At 43.9% G+C, this 17,820-nt stretch overlaps 1 protein-coding gene across 1 annotated transcript in view; it reads left to right on the top strand.

The window, feature by feature from the left end:
- ccdc178 (coiled-coil domain containing 178) overlaps positions 1 to 17,820 on the top strand; it is a 121,961-nt gene that overhangs the window by 103,434 nt on the left and 707 nt on the right. Inside the window, exon 15 of the mRNA XM_078216098.1 lies at positions 12,761 to 12,874. Within this exon, the coding sequence (XP_078072224.1) occupies positions 12,761 to 12,874 (114 nt within the window). The remainder of the gene's footprint in view (positions 1 to 12,760; positions 12,875 to 17,820) is intronic.

The raw sequence follows: 17,820 nt of genomic DNA, 5'->3' as shown, positions 1-17,820 counted from the left end.
CCATTTTAACACTGGAAAGTTGGTGTATCTCCTGAGTGAGCTGTTGGTGGGGGAGTGGATGGGGTGTGTGTTGAGCTGAGAAAGCTAAATGGGGAGGTGTAGGTCCGAGCTACAGGCAGAGCTGTTGAGGGTAAGGGGTTGATCTGTTGGGGGAGAGGGAAGAGGCAGAGCTTTTGGGGGAGAGGGAAGGGGCAGAGCTGTTGGGGAGAGGGAAGGGGCTGGTCTGTTGCAGGGAAGGGAAGATGCAGAGCTGTTGTGGGATAAGGGGTTGATCTGTTCGGTGAGAGGGAATGGGCAGAACTGTTGGGGGAGAGGAAAGGGGCTGAGCTGTTAGGGGGGAGGCACCCATGCATGTCATCAGGCTGCACAGCCAATGCCAAGGCTCACCCATCTGAGTAAATATTCCACAGGTGCTATTGTGGCCAAGGAGAGGAGGGAGCTTTTAACTCATGTACAGTTTAGGTACTCCTGATTTGCAATGTAATCTGTCAAGCTGGACTGAGTCTGTTACTTGTTTCTTGAGACAGGAAATATATTTATAGGCTGTACTCCTATATCAATATACAGAACCAAGTAACCCCATAACATGATTTTTTAAAAATAATGCTCTGATGTCAGTGACAGATGTTGATAGTCCCCCAAAGTGGCAAGAACAACAGAAATTGTGGCAGTGAAGTCATTAGTCACCTTGAGTCTTGGAAGGCGTGGTAAAAGTCATATGTCACAATGCAGTGTCACACATTTCACAATTTAAAAAGTGACAGAATGGCAGTGTGGCAACTTCGAATAATTATGGTAGTTAAAAATAAAGTGTAAATGTAAGCTGCGATTACTTCTAAAATGTCATTGTTATGCAACATTGAAAACTACTGACAGGTGTAATGAATAAATATTGATCTGTAATATAAACATATTAATTACTATTGACACTAATTTTAATGTAATAAGATGTACAGAACTGTGTATCAAAGTTTAAAAATGTGCCTTAGACCATACAGCCAAAATAGGCCAACAAAATCTTGTGTTATTTAATTCATCTTTTTTTAATTGAGAAAACTATTTAAGTGACACAACGGCTAGAATATTACTGCCCCACCCGCCATGGGAATCAGAGCGGGTGAGGGGCAGAGAATGGAAAGGTCCATTGACCTCGGGCAGGATTCTACAGTTTCGGGGCGTAAAATCCCGCCCAACATGTTGCAAATTGTTATTTATAATAAGCCGAATGACTTCCAACACTACAATGGCTGCATCTATTTGCACCATTATGGTTATATTTATTTATCTATGAGTTTACAGGAGAATTCCATGGGTCACCATGGACTACTCTCCGGAATCGGTTGAATTCTTGGACACACGCATCTCCATTAAGGACGGTCATCTCAGCACCTCACTGTACCGCAAGCCCACGGATAACCTCATGATGCTCCACTTCTCCAGCTTCCATCCTAAACACGTTAAAGAAGCCATCCCCTACGGACAAGCCCTCCGTATACACAGGATCTGCTGGGATTAGGAGGATCGCAACAGACACCTCCAGATGCTGAAAGTTGCCCTCATAAGAACAGGATATGGCGCTCGACTCATCGATCGACAGTTCCAACGCGCCACAGCGAAAAACTGCACCGACCTCCTCAGAAGACAAACACAGGACACGGTGGACAGAGTACCCTTCATCGTCCAGTACTTCCCCGGAGCGGAGAAGCTACGGCATCTCCTCCGGAGCCTTCAACATGTCATTGATGAAGACGAACATCTCGCCAAGGCCATCCCCACACCCCCACTTCTTTCTTTCAAACAGCCGCACAACTTCAAACAGACCATTGTCCGCAGCAAACTACCCAGCCTTCAGGAGATTAGTGACCACGACACCACACAACCCTGCCACAGCAACCTCTGCAAGACGTGCCGGATCATCGACACAGATGCCATCATCTCACGTGAGAACACCATCCACCAGGTACACGGTACATACTCTTGCAACTCGGCCAATGTTGTCTACCTGATACGCTGCAGGAAAGAATGTCCCGAGGCATAGTACATTGGGGAAACCATGCAGACGCTGCGACAATGGATGAATAAACACCGCTCGACAATCACCAGGCAAGAGTGTACTGTTCCTGTTGGGGAGCACTTCAGCGGTCACGGGCATTCGGCCTCTGATATTTGGTTTAGCGTTCTCCAAGGCGGCCTTCACGACACACGACGGCGCAGAGTCACTGAGCAGGAACTGATAGCCAAGTTCCGCACACATGAGGACGACCTCAACCGGGATATTGGGTTCATGTCACACTATCTGTAACCCCCACAGCTTGCCTGGACTTGCAGGATCTCACTGGCTGTTCTGTCTGGAGACAATACACATCTCTTTAACCTGTCTTAATGCTCTCTCCACTCACACTGTTTGTACCTTTAAGACTTGATTAGTTGTAAGGATTCGCATTCCAACCACTATTCTGTAAATTGAGTTTGTGTCTTTATATGCCCTGTTTGTGAACAGAATTCCCACTCACCTGAAGAAGGAGCTTAAGGCTCCGAAAGCTTGTGTGGCTTTTGCTACCAAATAAACCTGTTGGACTTTAACCTGGTCTTGTTAAACTTCTTACTGTGTTTACCCCAGTCCAACGCCGGCATCTCCACATCTGGGGGGAACAGCAGGAGTAATTAGCGCCAAAAATAGAAACTATCTTATTTGTGGATTAACCATTCTGGGAAACAGCACATCAAAGGGACTGGAGGCCATCAACCAAAACTGGCTGAATTAAGATTGTACACGCAGCAGACCCGCTATGCCGTAGATTATCAGTTAGACCAGCAGGGAGGAGTATGCACAATAATAGGAGACAAATGTATAACGCATGTCACAGATGAATCCTACAACATCACCCAAGCCATTAATGACATAAGAAAGCAGCTCGATGATTTTAGACAAGGCCCTAAGAAGGGGAATAGATGGCTCGAATGGTTATTGGGGGGATCCTGAGGGTCTTATTTAATGCATGGACTAATTATTCTTGTTGTAATAATAATTGCTTGTTGCTTGATTATCGGATGTTTTAATATCTGCTGTAAAGTAATGATGGCTCGGATTGTGCCAGGGGCCAGTGTGGTCACTGAAGAAGAACATCTAATGGGAACACCCGAAGACGCCAAGGAAGGAGAGGGCGACAAAGACAGGTACCTTTGAAGAGTGACTTGGAGTCACAGGCATGGCATATGTATGGAACACCAGGGAGGTGGATTCCCCAAAGGTCATATATACATATTGCTACGCCATCTACACAGAGGTTGTTTGGTCATCTGGATTTCGTGAACATCCTCCAGGACCAAAAGGGGGAATTGTTGGAGTAAAAGTGAGACGCTGCCAGATGGAATTCTGAAATTAGAAGATACAAGATGGTTACCTGGTACAAAATGGACTCTGTCGTTCACGTTCAGGCATCTTTGCTCGTTACAGGTACAAGTAAACTGGCCTCTGTTTACTTGATGTGGAGATGCCAGCGTTGGACTGGGGTAAACACAATAAGAGTTTTAACAATACCAGGTTAAAGTCCAACAGGTTTATTTGGTAGCAAATGCCATTTGCTACCAAATACACCAAATGACATTTGCTACCAAATAGACCTGTTGGACTTTAACCTGGTGTTGTTAAAACTCTTACTCTGTTTACTTGACAGCGCTGACGGGCACATTGCGTCTGTTGACAGGAAACATTCTCGGGGACCAAGGCATATGCCCCGAGAAGCAAAGCAGGTAGTTTGTATCGTCTGAGCATACTCTCCCGTTCACTCCCTGGAGCCCCTTGCACACAGGATCTGTGGAGTTTATTAGTTCCACACATCTTCCCTGTATACCCCTCCTATATTTGCCTGTATTTCCCTTACAGGGTGCGTCCGAGGTATCTGCCGTATATAAGTCATGGGGGTCCACCCTGGCGTGGCCACGAACAGGGCCTCTACGGATTGGGCTAGCGGGTAACACACGGTTCGATTACCGTGTAAATGTACATGGGTCTTGAAAAATAAGTTATCTTCTAATCCTGTCAACTTTACAACCGTGACAACATAGAGTGACACAATTACATACGCTATCTTAGACATGTTTGTTACGTTCCAATAATATAATATTAATTTGGACTTGCTTGCAGTTGTCACCTGTTTGGGGAAAGTATCCTGGTTACTTTATTGATTAATCGTGAATCACATGTTACTCATTAATTTCTTTGTACAATTTCAGCTGGGTCCAATGTTTCCATGCACCTTTCCCTCTTATGTCCAGACAGGCACAGGTGTGTTCACTGATTATGACCTCATATGGACCATTCCATTTTGGTGCAAACCCCGGTTTTTCAGGTAATGTTTTTACCATGACGCGACGTCCTGCCATCGGGACGTCAGGGAGCATTTCAAGCTCTCTCTGTGCGTCTCTTTCTTCCTGATTGTCTCTTACTAATTTACGCATCCCTTTTAGTTGGGCGCTTAGTTCCAAAACATACCGTTTAATTTTGTCTTTTAGTGGGCCTACATCGGCCCCACCTGTTATGATGTTTTCTGGTAATTGCATCGCCCTTCCTGTCATTAGTTCATAAGGGGTTAATCCGGTTGTCCGGTTTGTCGTGGATCTTAAACTTCATTAATATAATAGGTAATACTTCTGTCCTCGTTTTTCCTGATGTTTACATGGCCTTGGCCAGGGAATTCTTAAGGGTTCGGTTCATGCGTTCTACCATTCCAGAACTCTGCGGGTGGTAAGGGATGTGGAATTTTTGTTTTATTCCCATCAGTTGGCACACTGTTTTTACTACCTTTCCGGTGAAGTGCGTCCCTTGATCCGAATCAATTTGTATGGGTATTCCCCATCTAGGGATTGCCTCCTCCGCCAATATTCTAGCCACCGTGTTGGCAGTACAATTTCTGGTAGGGAACGCTTCTACCCACCTGGTAAACTGGTCTATGATAACCAAACAATAGGTTTTACCGTGGGATTGTGGTAGTGGCCCTGTGAAATCTATTTGCAGATGTTCCCAGGCTCCCTTTGGTCGGGACTGGTGTCCCATCTTAATTTTTATGGGTCGACCGGGGTTGTATTGTGCACATGTCACGCATCGGTGACAATGTCGGGCTATGTCCCTCCCCATTCCTTTCCACCACCATTCTTTTCCTATACTAGTTGCCATGGCCTCTCTTCCCGCATGTGAGAGTCCATGGTATAGTTCCAAGAGGGTGTTTTGTATGCATTCTGGCGCCATTACCTTGTCATTGCGTCTCCAAACGTTATCAGTCCGTTTGCTCGCTCCTTGTGCTTCACACTTACCCTTTTCCTCTTCCGAGGTATCTTCGTGTAAGTCCCGAATATCTATTTCGTCTTCTGTCTGGCCCGTTACTGCTATTGGCAGCTCACCAACTGCCCCCTGTTCTAACGCTAGTTGCACTGCTCTGTCTGCGGCTAGGTTCCCTTTGTATTTTAACTAGTTGGGGTTATCCCTTTCTGGTTCCTTCTGATGTGCTTTGATTTTTATTACTGCCGCTTCTCGGGGTTTTTCGCTGGCCTTTCGTAAAGCCTCGATCCTCCCGTGGTTACAAACCGCCTCATACCCCATGCCGTCATATAATCATGTACTACTCCGAACGCGTACCTACTATCGGTATATATATTTACTGTCTTTCCTTCAGACAATTCTAGGGCCTTTGTGAGTGCCACTAGTTCTGCCACCTGCGCAGATAGGTCTCCGTCAATTCTTTCTGACTTTACCATTTCCAATCTGTCATTTACTACTGCCCATCCTGTCCAGGGTGATCCTTCCACGTATTTACGTGAGCCATCTCCAAAAAGGGTCTTTTCAGCTGTTGCTAAAGGTACATCCTTTACCTTACCTTCTTCTGCATCCATATCTACGTTTCCACAGTTATGTGGTTCTCCTGTATCCAAAATTCCTTCTGCTGGGTTATCTCCTGTGTCTCTTACTATTATAACTGATTTGCTGGGAGGTAGGAGGACGGCTTCCCATTTGGCCCTTCTCATGTTCGAGACGGACCTTAACTTTCCTGTATTTAGCATTTCCACCAAGGTGTGTTTGGTGTGGAGGATTATATTTCCTGTCATAACTATTGGTTCGCTAACCTTTACGGCCCAGACGGCACAATCTAAGGCAGCTATGCACCTTGGCAGTCCGGTTACTACTGGCCCTTCTGCTGTTGAATAGTAACCTATGGGTCTCCGTTTATCGCCATGATCTTGCGTTACTACTGCAGAGTAGAGCCCCCCTTCATTGTTACAATGTATGTGGAAATCTTTATTGGAATCTGGTAGTCCCAGTCCGGGGGCTGATATCAGTTCTGCCTTTAACTTATTATAGGCCTCTTCTTGCTCAGGTCCCCATTCTACGGAGTTTAAAGCTGGCTTTCCCCCTTTAACTAGACTCTGTATAGGCTCTGCCGATTTTGCGAATTCCGGGATAAAATTTCGGCTATAATTAAACAGTCTCAGCACCTTCCTGACTCCTCTTATGGTGACTGGCCGCAGCATTTGTTGTACCGCCTTCTTTTGGTCTGTTGGCATCTCTTTAAGTCCTTGTGATATTAAGTGCCCTAGGTACAGGACTTGTTCTTTCCCGATTTGTGCCTTTTTGGGACTCACCTTTAACCCTGCGGTTTTCAGTTCATTCAACACTAGAGATAGTGCTCCCTGATGTCCTGACTTGGATTCTGAGGCTATTCATATATCATCCACGTATTGTAGAATCGTGCTACCCTTTGGTAGTTCTACCCTTTTCAGGATGTCACTCATTACTCGATGGAAGATGGCAGGGCTATTGTGGAATCCCTGCGGTAGGCAAGTCCAAGTGTACTGTTTGTCTCCCACTGTAAATGCGAATTTTTCTTGGGATTTGGGATCCAAGGGTAGGGACCAGAATCCATTGGCTATATCTAATACGGTAAAGATTTTATGCTCCGGTGACAACCCATTCAGGATTGTCGAGAGGCTTGCTACAATGGGGTGCAATTTGGGCGTGACTTTATTGAGGGCAGTGTAGTCTATTGTGAGCCTGTAACTTCCATCGGGTTTGCTCGCTGGCCAGGTAGGGGAGTTAGTGGTACTCGTAGTTTCCCTCAGGATTCCTTTCTCCACTAACCCTTTAACTATTTCTACTACAGCTGCCTTTGCTTCCGGTTTTATCGGGTATTGTTGGTAGGGCTTATGCTCTGGTCCGGGCACCTTTATCGGGTCAGTTTTGGTTAGGCCAGTGTCTAATTTTGTTTCGGCCCATACTCCGGGGACGGAGGCACGGATGGCTCCAAACCCCTTTGTTTCTAGTCGCCAATCCCTAGTGGTGGCTGTGGCCACCTTGATGGTCTCAAGGTGACTCGTGAGTCTTCCCATTCTGGTTTTCCGGACGTCCCGTTTTGGCCAGGTTAGCTCTCCCTTCCCGCAGTCAACCAAAATTTCATTAAATCATTTCCTATTCTTGTACCCTCGTTATTTTTACATACATAGAATCTCAAAGGTATATACAAATCATTTATTTCTACTAACATGGTCTCGCTCAGGTAGACGGGTGTTTTGTTCCCTCCTATCCCTGTTAGATAAATCATCCTACTTGTAGTGGGTAAGGGAAGGTCGGTGACAGATATGGATGCTCCTGTGTCCACCAGCATTTGACATTGCCTGCCCCCTACCAGTGCAGACACATAGATCCTTCCCTCCTTCTTACCCTTATGAATGGGGGCTGCAGGCCGTCAGTCTTGCTGATCTCGGAGGTTCCTTAGTTCCTCCAATTCTGCTGTGGAAACGGATCGGGGCTGGGGTCTCCCATGTTTGTCCCAACATATTGCTTCCGTGTGTCCATTTTTATTACAGTAATTACGATGTTTGGACTGTTTCCAAATTTATTTCCTTTCCTTGGGACCCGGCACTCCTTTGTAAAGTGCCCTTGTTGGCCACAATTGTGACAGGTCAGTTTGGGCTTAGTTCTGCTCCCGCTACCGTAGGCGGCTACTCTTTCCTGTTTTATCTTCGTCTGAGATTTCTCCTCTCCCCCTCCGTGTACGCCGCTTGCCCATTCCACCAGTTCATCATAATCCTGGAACATGATCACTCCCATTTTTAAGATGGTTTGGTGGGCGCTGGAGAGCCCATCCTTGAAAGCCTGGATGAAGGCTTGATCTCCACGGCCTGGGTTTCCTTGCCCTGAGCATTCCTGGTATACTTGGAACAATCGTTCCCTGTACTCAGAGGTCCCTTCCCCCTTCTGTTGCTTGGTCATTGTGATTTTACTCCAATTGGTAGGGGCATTCCCCAAAACCCTCTGTACTTCCGTTTTAAACAAGACGAAGGGTGGCTGTTGGGCGTCCACCTCTGCCGTTAGGGCTACCACACGCGTCCAGCACCCCCATTGTAGTCTACTCCGGGGAGGGCGGCGGGCCCTCCGGCTACCTGCCTCCATTTGTCCGCTGGGCATGTGGCCCTGACTAGTTGGTGTACATCCCTTAAGTGCAGTTGGTGTCCTACCCAGACTGTATCTAGTTCTGCACAAAATTTCGTATTTGCTTCTGGGTTGTAGTTTACCCAGGGAGGCCATTATCTGTTGTCTCTCGCCCGGGGTGAATGGTTTGTAATGTGCTGTTGGCTGCGCGGCCGTTCCCCCTCGGGTTACTGGCGCCAAGTTATATCCTGGCGTTATTCCTTCTTCTGGGGGGGGCTGTCGCTTCCTGTTGTATTGCCCTGTAAGGGGGCAAAGGGACAGTTTCCCCTCCCCATTGATTCTCTTCGAATGATTGATTCCTTTTTTCTAATTCCCTAGATTCTAATTTCTTAATTTTGTCCTTTGTCTTCGTTCCACTTTTTAGTGGAGGCGGCTACTTGTCCAATTAGTCCAGCTAATTGATGTATTAATAATACCCCTGCCTTTTTTGTTTTGTCTTTCTTTTTCCCATCTACCCACTTTCTCTGTTCTTCTAAGGTCTGAGAAACATCCCAGCTATCCCTTTGCATCTTCTTAATCAACGATTGTCTGACTGTCATACATTTATCAATAAGGGAAGGTCCCCACTTAGTTTCCTTACCTGCCATCTTGCAGGCTCCTAGCCCTTCGTTGGGATTTCTGTTTATATTCACGGCCACGATTACCTTCTCAGCAACGTGTTTCCTCCACCGGAGTCCGGCTCTCGGTCAGGGTGATCAGCTCTTTACCGCACCGCTTTACAACATGACAGACAAATACATCAACGTTTTATGCAAGTGGATGGCAAACTCTGCGTTTGTTCGCCACTACAGAGTTTGATGCTGAATGACCTCTGCTATTTGTACTTCATGATCCTAAGTGCCTTTATGCCTCTACGCCCACTTTATGGTCCTGACCATCGTGTGGGGGATTTCCCCTCTTAACAACCGGTCTAAGGTTGCGCGTTTGAGACAGGCACTTCCTTGTCCTTAGTCGATCAGCACAAGCAATCAATTCCTGTTTCTATCCGATAGTCCCATAAATCCCCCTAATTTTCACCCATTTTTAACTGCATTGTTGGCTCAGTCTGACTCCCACAGTTCAATAATCTCTACTCCAGTTCGCTAATCGAGGCCAACCGATCAACTCACCAGCAGTGAGATCCTGCCGACTACCCCAATTTGTTGTGGGAAATCACCACTCGGAGTCAGACTTAAAGATTCAACATCTTTGATGTTGAAAGAACAAAGCTTTGGGAGAAGTGCTTGGCACTTCGCAGTGCTCGCAGTCAACTTCTCAATTTTAAAATGGCAGCTGAGCTTCTTTTATACATTTCAAAGAGTCGACAAGTAGATACAGGAAGGATATCAGAGGTAGGTTCTTTACGCAGAGAGTGGTTGGGGTGTGGAATGGACTGCCTGCAGTGATAGTGGAGTCAGACACTTTAGGAACATTTAAGCGGTTATTGGATAGGCACATGGAGCACACCAGGATGATAGGGAGTGGGATAGCTTGATCTTGGTTTCAGATAAAGCTCGGCACAACATCGTGGGCCGAAGGGCCTGTTCTGTGCTGTACTGTTCTATGTTCTATGTTCTAAGTACAGACATTAGCAGTTATTACATCATTAGCCTTGGTTAGTTACACACATTAGCCAATTATGCCCCCCGAGCAACAATTGACCTTCAATCACATTCTTTCAAAAACAACCATTAACAAAAACTTATTGTTTCGGTTCCGCTTTATCTTAAGCTAAGCTGACCATCTGGACCTCAAGGTCTGGTTTTTTGTTTGTTCCGTAGTTTTTATACAATAACAGGATGTAGCTCACAGGTTAGTTCGTTGTGCAATGTCTATGCCTAAGTCAGCACATTTTAATGTCTTTCCACAGAGTCCATTTTGTACCAGGTAACCATCTTGTATCTTCTAATTTCGGGATTCCATCTGGCAGCGTCTCACTTTTACTCCAACAGCACAAATCAATTCTCTGGAGGTAGAATTCCTGGAGTGTGCACAAGATGGGTTTCTGAAGCTATGCATTGAAGAGCCAACAAGGAATCAGGCTGTTTTGGATTTATTGTTTTGGAATGGGAAAGGGCTATTCATAACCTTGCTGTAAGGAGCCTTTGGAAAATAGTGACTGTAATATGATAGAATTTTGCATGAAGTTTGAATGCTGTATAATTAAAACTCAAAGAAAGGAAGTAATGAAAGTATGAGGGGCTAGTTGGCTGTGATAGATGGGGAAAAACGCAGTAAAACATTTGACAGTAGACAGACGGGCAGTATTTAAAGAGATTCTTACACTGTCTACAACAGGCATACATTCCTCTAAGGCAGTGGTTCCCAAACTTTTTTCACTGGGCCACATTTTCGGAATAAAACTTTGCTCACGCCACACCAAATTTTTTATTGATAAGAAATACATTCAAAAACAAAAAAAATACAACTCCTAGCAGTGCTTGATTCATAACATAGAACACAACTACTTTATAATGTGATCATGGGACATCCAGAAAGTATAAAACAATGCTAGCTTAAACCATGTTTAAATGTTTCTTTGATTGTCCTTGAATCTTCCCGCCACACTTGCCATCCTCTCTCGCCACACCAGTGTGGCACGCCGCACCCTTTGGGAACCACTGCTCTAAGGCACAAACACCCAAAATAAATGAAGCAATAGGTAGTATTAAAAAGAAAGGTCAACCAGCAGACAATGTGTCTCTTTCTGATGCAGGCTTCCTTTGAAGTGTCCATTGCAAATAGAGAAGTATATGTGAAGCGTCAGAGAGACATTCCAGCTGAATTACAGGAGCCCCTCATTTTCATAAAAAAACAGGGGCATAACAAACTTAGTGTACAGGATGTGTGCTGGTTCTGAATATTACAGTAACTTCTGGATTGTGTTGTAGAACTCTGGATGAATGAAAGCTTGGTCAAACCTCAGGCGTTGCAACTCCACATTAAGGCAATTGCTGCCCGATGCATGACGGTCTCTGGTTGCCATGCATTACATCATCAATCCTTATGAATAATTTATTTTTAAAAACTTGGACAAAGCCACTAAGAAACAATGGGCCAGACCTTCTGGTCAAAACAACAGCAAATGCTGAGACATCTGCCCCTCTTGAGTTTCACAATGTCAGCAGGAATTCCTGGGAGTTGATTTATACCTGGAACATGGAACCTCTGGTACACCAGAAATGACTCCATGGGAGCCCCCAGGAATATGTAAACTTGAGCTGTTTGACTTATACCTGTTAATAAAAGCAAAATTCTGTGGATGCTGGAATCTGAAATAAAAACAGAAAATGCTAGATAATTTCAGGTCTGGCTGCATCTGTAGAGAAAAATAGAAGGATCATTTAGATCCAAAATGTTAACTTTGTTTCTCTTTATAAATGTTGCCAGACCTGCTGAGTTTATCCAGCAATTTCTGTTTTCATGCCTTATGCCTGTGCTGTTTTTATATTGATTTACTTAGAGAAGTTCCTTGTATGTGTAAAGCCTGTCCAGTAGTGCAATTCCAAGTAAATAAGGTGGAATATCAAAGCACTCCAGCATCCATGGCAACCCCAATATTGCTCATTTCCTCCTCCTCCCACCACACCCCTGACAATGTTCATTCCTCCCGACAATCCTCATTCTCCCTGAAGACATAGACACAGCCCACATCCTCCCTACACCACAGACAATACTCACCACCCCAGTAGCCCAGGAAATGCCCATCCTTCTAGCATTTTCACCCCCTCGTCCCGCACACCCAACACTGTTCACCAGCCCACACACGCAAAAATGATGAAGCGGTGTGGCTTTGCTGAAATTGTACATCATTGCTGGATTCAGACTGGAACCTGGACAGGAAGATCCGAAGGCTCCAGTGTAATAAAAAGGTAAGGGCACAGTTTTAATCAGGATCAGCGGTATGCACTCACACTCCGCCACTGCCTGGAAAATCAGGGTCAATACTTTATTTGTACCCTTTAACATTAGATAAAATAACTTTATTGAAAGACACAAAATTGTAATTTCCAAAAATGGAATTCAAATTTACTGTGTTTTAGAAACGTAGGGTGGGATTTTTCAGCCTCGCTCATCCTGAAATCGTAAATCTCACCCAAGGTCAACAGACCTTACCATGGTCTGCCCCTCGCCCGCTCCGATTCCTATGGCGGGCAAGACGGTAAAATTCCAGCCAATAAATCTCATTTACCTTTTGAAGTGCATTTCCATGACTGCAGAAGCAAGTAGTGTCTGCATAACAATACAAAATTAAACACCCTTGGATAACTAGTTTCCTTTTTCTGCAATTTCTTGTAGACATTCTTGCTGTTGAATGAGAAACTAAATGGATTCAAAGAAAAACATAAAATGAAAATTGAAAATCTACAGAAAACAAAGATGGACTTGCAAAATCAGTTGATAGATGGTCAGGTAATTTTTATGTGCTGGACCTATATATGCATGCCACTTGCCACAGTGCTCAGTAGATGGCATCATTACATGAATGATGTTTACTTGTAAGATTATAGCTTAGTCATATCCTGAAACAATTGTTTCCACTAAATACAGAATAATTTTTTATTATTACTTAGTAATATCATTTATGAATGTAGCCTTGTGAGGAAAATGCAAATACTAACTGTAGGATGAAACTAATGCATTGCAATTAATTTAGAGTCTACAAAGCAAAATGGGCACATAGTTAATTTGCACTGGTGAGTTGCTGGTTTTTGGTGACTTTAAGAAGGCAGAACATTACATTGCCTTACATGGGTATGGGGGCAGTTGTTGCAGTGCCACTTGCTCAGCAACATGAGTAGAACAGTCAGTGGAAGAGCCAAAAAGGGGGAGCAGTGTAAGTGCATCTACAGCAGATAGACTGCAGCAGTTCAAGAAGGTAGCTCACCACCACCTTCTCAAAAGCAGTTAAACACGTGCAACAAATGCTAGCTTAGACAGCAACACTCACATCGCACAGAAAAACATTTTAAAAAGAGGCTCTGTGTAGAAGTCATGAACCAGAAAGAATCTTTCAGGGGTCCCAGTCTTACGTTACAATGAGCCATGAGCAAAACCTCGGAAGGCTTTGTTTCACAAAGGAGATAGTGAGAGAGCTGTGTCACCTTCTTCACTATGACTCTGAAGCTCAAACTAGGATGAAGGGGGCCCTCACAACATCTGTGAAGATCACAACCTCTTTACATTCTATGCAACAAACTTCTGCCATTTGGGAGCAGCTGACATCAGCAAAGTGTTGCAGTTTGCTGTGCACAGAAGCATGAGAAAGCTGACATAGACATTGAATAGGATGAGAAGGGACTTTGCCATCTTCTCCATAAACAATGAAGATCCAGATGAAATGCTATTTGTGTTTTCCAGGTTAATGGGCTTCTCAATAGTACAGAGCTCCATTGACAGCACGCACATGGCTCTGTTCTCGCCCCCTCAATTTGATTCAATTTTCCCATGCTCCCATTTTCTGCAGATGTTCAGTCTTGAGATTTTTCTGCCCCACAGTGGAAGTAGGATCTCTTTCATAGCTTCCTCCTCTCTGACCAACGTGCCCAGGGTGGTTTCACTGAAGTGGGGACTGTGTGTGGCCTGTATGCCATTCTCCTATTGCAAGTATCAAAACTCCTTTCTGTTTATGGACTGATGGTGAGAGGAGAAATTAGTGCTGTTTAAATTAACTCCCTCCTGTCCTTAACATGCGCTTCCACTAATTTCTCATGAAATACTAAGAAACTGCACGAAAGTCTTGTCCTGGTATGGTTTGTTCAATCTCATTATAAATGGCTTTGGAAGGCAGATTCATTTGTGGAAAAAGACCCAGCTTGCTTGGATATGTAATAGTTTTAAGTTGAAGTTTATTTATTAGTCACAAAAATGCTTACATTCACACTGTAATGAAGTTACTGTGAAAATCCCCTAGTCGCCACATTCTGGTGCCTGTTCGGGTACACTGAGGGAGAATTTAGCATGGCCAATGCACCTAACCTGCACATCTTTGGATTGTGGGAGGAAAACGGATCACCCAAAGGAAACCCACGCTGACACGGGGAGAATGTGCAAACTCCACACAGACAGTGACCCAACCATGGAATCGAACCTGGGTCCCTGGTGCTGTGAGGCAGCAATGCTAACCATTGTGTACCAGATTAGACATTTTCCACTTATATTCCATGGGGAAGTGGTAGGTACTGCAACATGTTTGGTAACTATTGGGCTCTGCAGTGTTCTTTGCCATTGCTGCTCAGCTCAACCAGGATGTTACCATTTGGCTTCTGCGATCCCTGGCCAATTAGAGAAGTCAGATGGGATGATGAACTAGATCTGTCAAAGGAAGAATTTCCAATTAATCAGATCCCAGCATGGGTCAGGTAAAGCTCAAATTACACATGGATCTTTGAAGTTCAGCAAACACAGGAATGTAGATGGTAACTGCGCCCAAAATCTCTCCATCTTAATGGAAATTCTGCTGATGAATCTGAGGTACTGCAATGAGTACCAGTGCTCAGACATGTCAAGCGACCTGATCGTTTGCCTGGGAACCTAGTAACCTTTGAGCTAGATCTCTGTTTCCATTTGCTCTGCCCTGTCAAGTGGCATGCGGCTGAGGAGAAGGCTGGTGTTGTTTCTTCTGCTGCTGCTATTGGTTTTGCTGTTGCTTAGCCTCTTGTTCTACAGCAGAACTGCATTAGCCTCTCCCATGTTTGCTAGCATTTAAAGTCCGAATCTTTGGTTAAGATAGTACTTAATTACTTACTGGATTATTTGAATTACTTACTTGTCAGCACAGAGGTCCCCTGCTGGCCTTCAAACTTGCCTGACTAAAATCCAGACGTGGGTGGGATGTTAGTAGGATCTTGACCTGACTTCAGTTTTGGAGATTGAACTTCCCTTATGCATCCAAAGCTGTCTTCATTTGTCTGTCAAAATGTGTCCCATTACATCCAAGTACCTGGATGGGGGAGCCATTTAATTAAAATATAAGACTATTGTGGTTTAGGAACATAGGAACAAGAGTAGGCCATTCAGTCCCTCGAGCCCATTCCACCATTCAATAAAACCATGGATGATCTGTTGCTTAACTCCATGTTCCTGACCTAGGCCCATGTCCATTGATACCCTTGCTCAATAAAAAATTGCCTATATAGGTGTTTATGTTTGATGGAGAGCTTTCTCTTACTTCAATAAACATAATTATACATCCTTTACCCTAGTTGTTATTTTTAATTATTTATCAACCTATCTTATCCGCAATTGCTCTGCTGAAAGACACCAGAAGGAGTTAAATAGGTAGTCATCTGCAGGTTTTTAATCTCTCATTTCCCCATTTCTTGCCTTTTCCTTATATATACCTCTTCTATGTCTTAAGCCCACCTTAGTTATTTGCACTTTTTTTTCTTTATACACCTTTCTAAGACAATTACTACGATGACCTTTTATATATTTTTAGCGGTTTTCTATTCCATAGTTTGCAGGTCACCCGACTTATACCTTCTTCTTGGCTATTAGAATATGTGTTATTTCTACACCATCTTTTTCTTTCTGATACGACAAAGGAGTTTGATTATTTTTCAGTTTTCGTTTCTGATGAAAACTACTATTCATGATGTTAACTTGCTTTTTCTCTTTACAGATGCTGACTCATCTCTACATTTCTAACATTTCTTGTTTTGATTTTGAGTTTCTAGCATTTTCAGATTTTTCCTTTTTATTTGCACTGACAATTTATTTGGGAAAAACAAATCACTGGCTGATTGAATTCTGCCTGACTTGATTGTCTTACACTCCTTGTAGTCTGCCATCTGTGTATGAATTGTAATTCACATAATGAAAGTCTACACTGTAGAGTCTGCTCTATCTGGCCTAATCTCAGCATGTAGTGAAGATTTAGAAAAATACAGAAATCATTTGATTTTACATTGCTGTAACATCGTGTCTCAATTTTCCTGGCAATTGTGGACTCTCCTAGATGAAAGTAAAGAATGATTCAGGCCATTTTGTAGTATGGGAGGTGCTTATCGATGGGTTTTCTGGACATATGACATGATGTAATGAGATTCATACTGGCAATAAAAGGAAACCATTCAACAGTTTGCATGTACCTATATGTAATCGATAACTAAATAGACATGATCCGGTCAGCAAGTAACACGTCAACAGAATACACACACAAGTAGAAACAGGAGTAGGCAAGCAGGCCCTTCAAGCCTGCCCCGCCATTCAATACGATCATGGCTGATCCATGCCGGCCTCAACTCCTCTTCTGTGTCATTTCCCCGTATCCCTCTATTCCCCGATCTATCACATATTTATTCACCTCCACTTTGAATACTTCTAATGATCCAGCCTCCACTACCCTTTGGGGCAGAGAGTTCCACAGATTCACCACCATCTGCGAGAAGAAATTTCTAAGCACCTCAGTTCTAATGTTCCCTATTAGAGACTCTCCCACTAGTGAAAACATCTCACAATCTACCCTGTCAAGCTTCCTCAGTATCATATGTTTGAATAAGGTCACCCCTCGCTCTTCTAAACTACAAGGAATACAGGCCCAGACTATTTAATCTCTCTTGATAGCACAACCTTCTCATCTCAGGAATTAGCCTGGTGAATCTCCTGTGGACGGCCTCCAATGTTACTATATCCTTTTTTTAGGTAAGGGGACCAAAACTGTATGCAGTATTCCAGGTGAGGTCTCACCAACATCCTGTACAATTGCAACAAAACTCTTATTTTTATATGCCAACCCCTTTGCAATAAAGGCCAAAATACCGTTTGCCTTCTTAACTACTTGTTGGACCTGCCTGCTAGCTTTTTGTGATTCATGCACTAGAACACTTAGATCCATCTGTACTTCACTCACCTGCAGTCACTCTCCATTTAGATAATAATCTGCCCTTTGAAGTGCATGACCTCACACTTCCCCACATTAATTTCCATCTGCCAGGTTTTCACTCAGTCACCCAATCTATCTATATCCCATTGCAGAATCACAATATTCTCATTACAATATGCCCTTCTATTTTTGTATCATTGGCAAATTTGGAAACCTTACATTCTGTTCCTTCTTCCAGGTCATTAATGTCTATCGAGTCTGCTCCGCCATTCTGTGAGATCATAATTGATCTGTTAATGCTCAATTTTGCTTTCTTGCCTTTTCCCATAACCCTTGATTTCCTTACTGATTAAAAATCTGACTATTTCAGCCTCGAATATACTGAATGACCCAGCCTATACAGCTCTCTGTGGTAAAGAGTTCCACAGGTTGTTTTAAAGCAGTTGGTTGCTTCAGCTTCAACTGGGATTGTGGGTCTCCAGTAGCCTGTGGAGGAAGGAAGTTTTTTGGAACTCCTTGTCTCACTTCAGGT

This window comes from Mustelus asterias, chromosome 7, assembly GCF_964213995.1.
Source record: "Mustelus asterias chromosome 7, sMusAst1.hap1.1, whole genome shotgun sequence".
In the NCBI taxonomy this organism is placed as follows: domain Eukaryota; kingdom Metazoa; phylum Chordata; class Chondrichthyes; order Carcharhiniformes; family Triakidae; genus Mustelus; species Mustelus asterias.
Note: the sequence above shows the minus strand (reverse complement) of the source record. Positions and strands in the feature narration are given on the sequence as shown.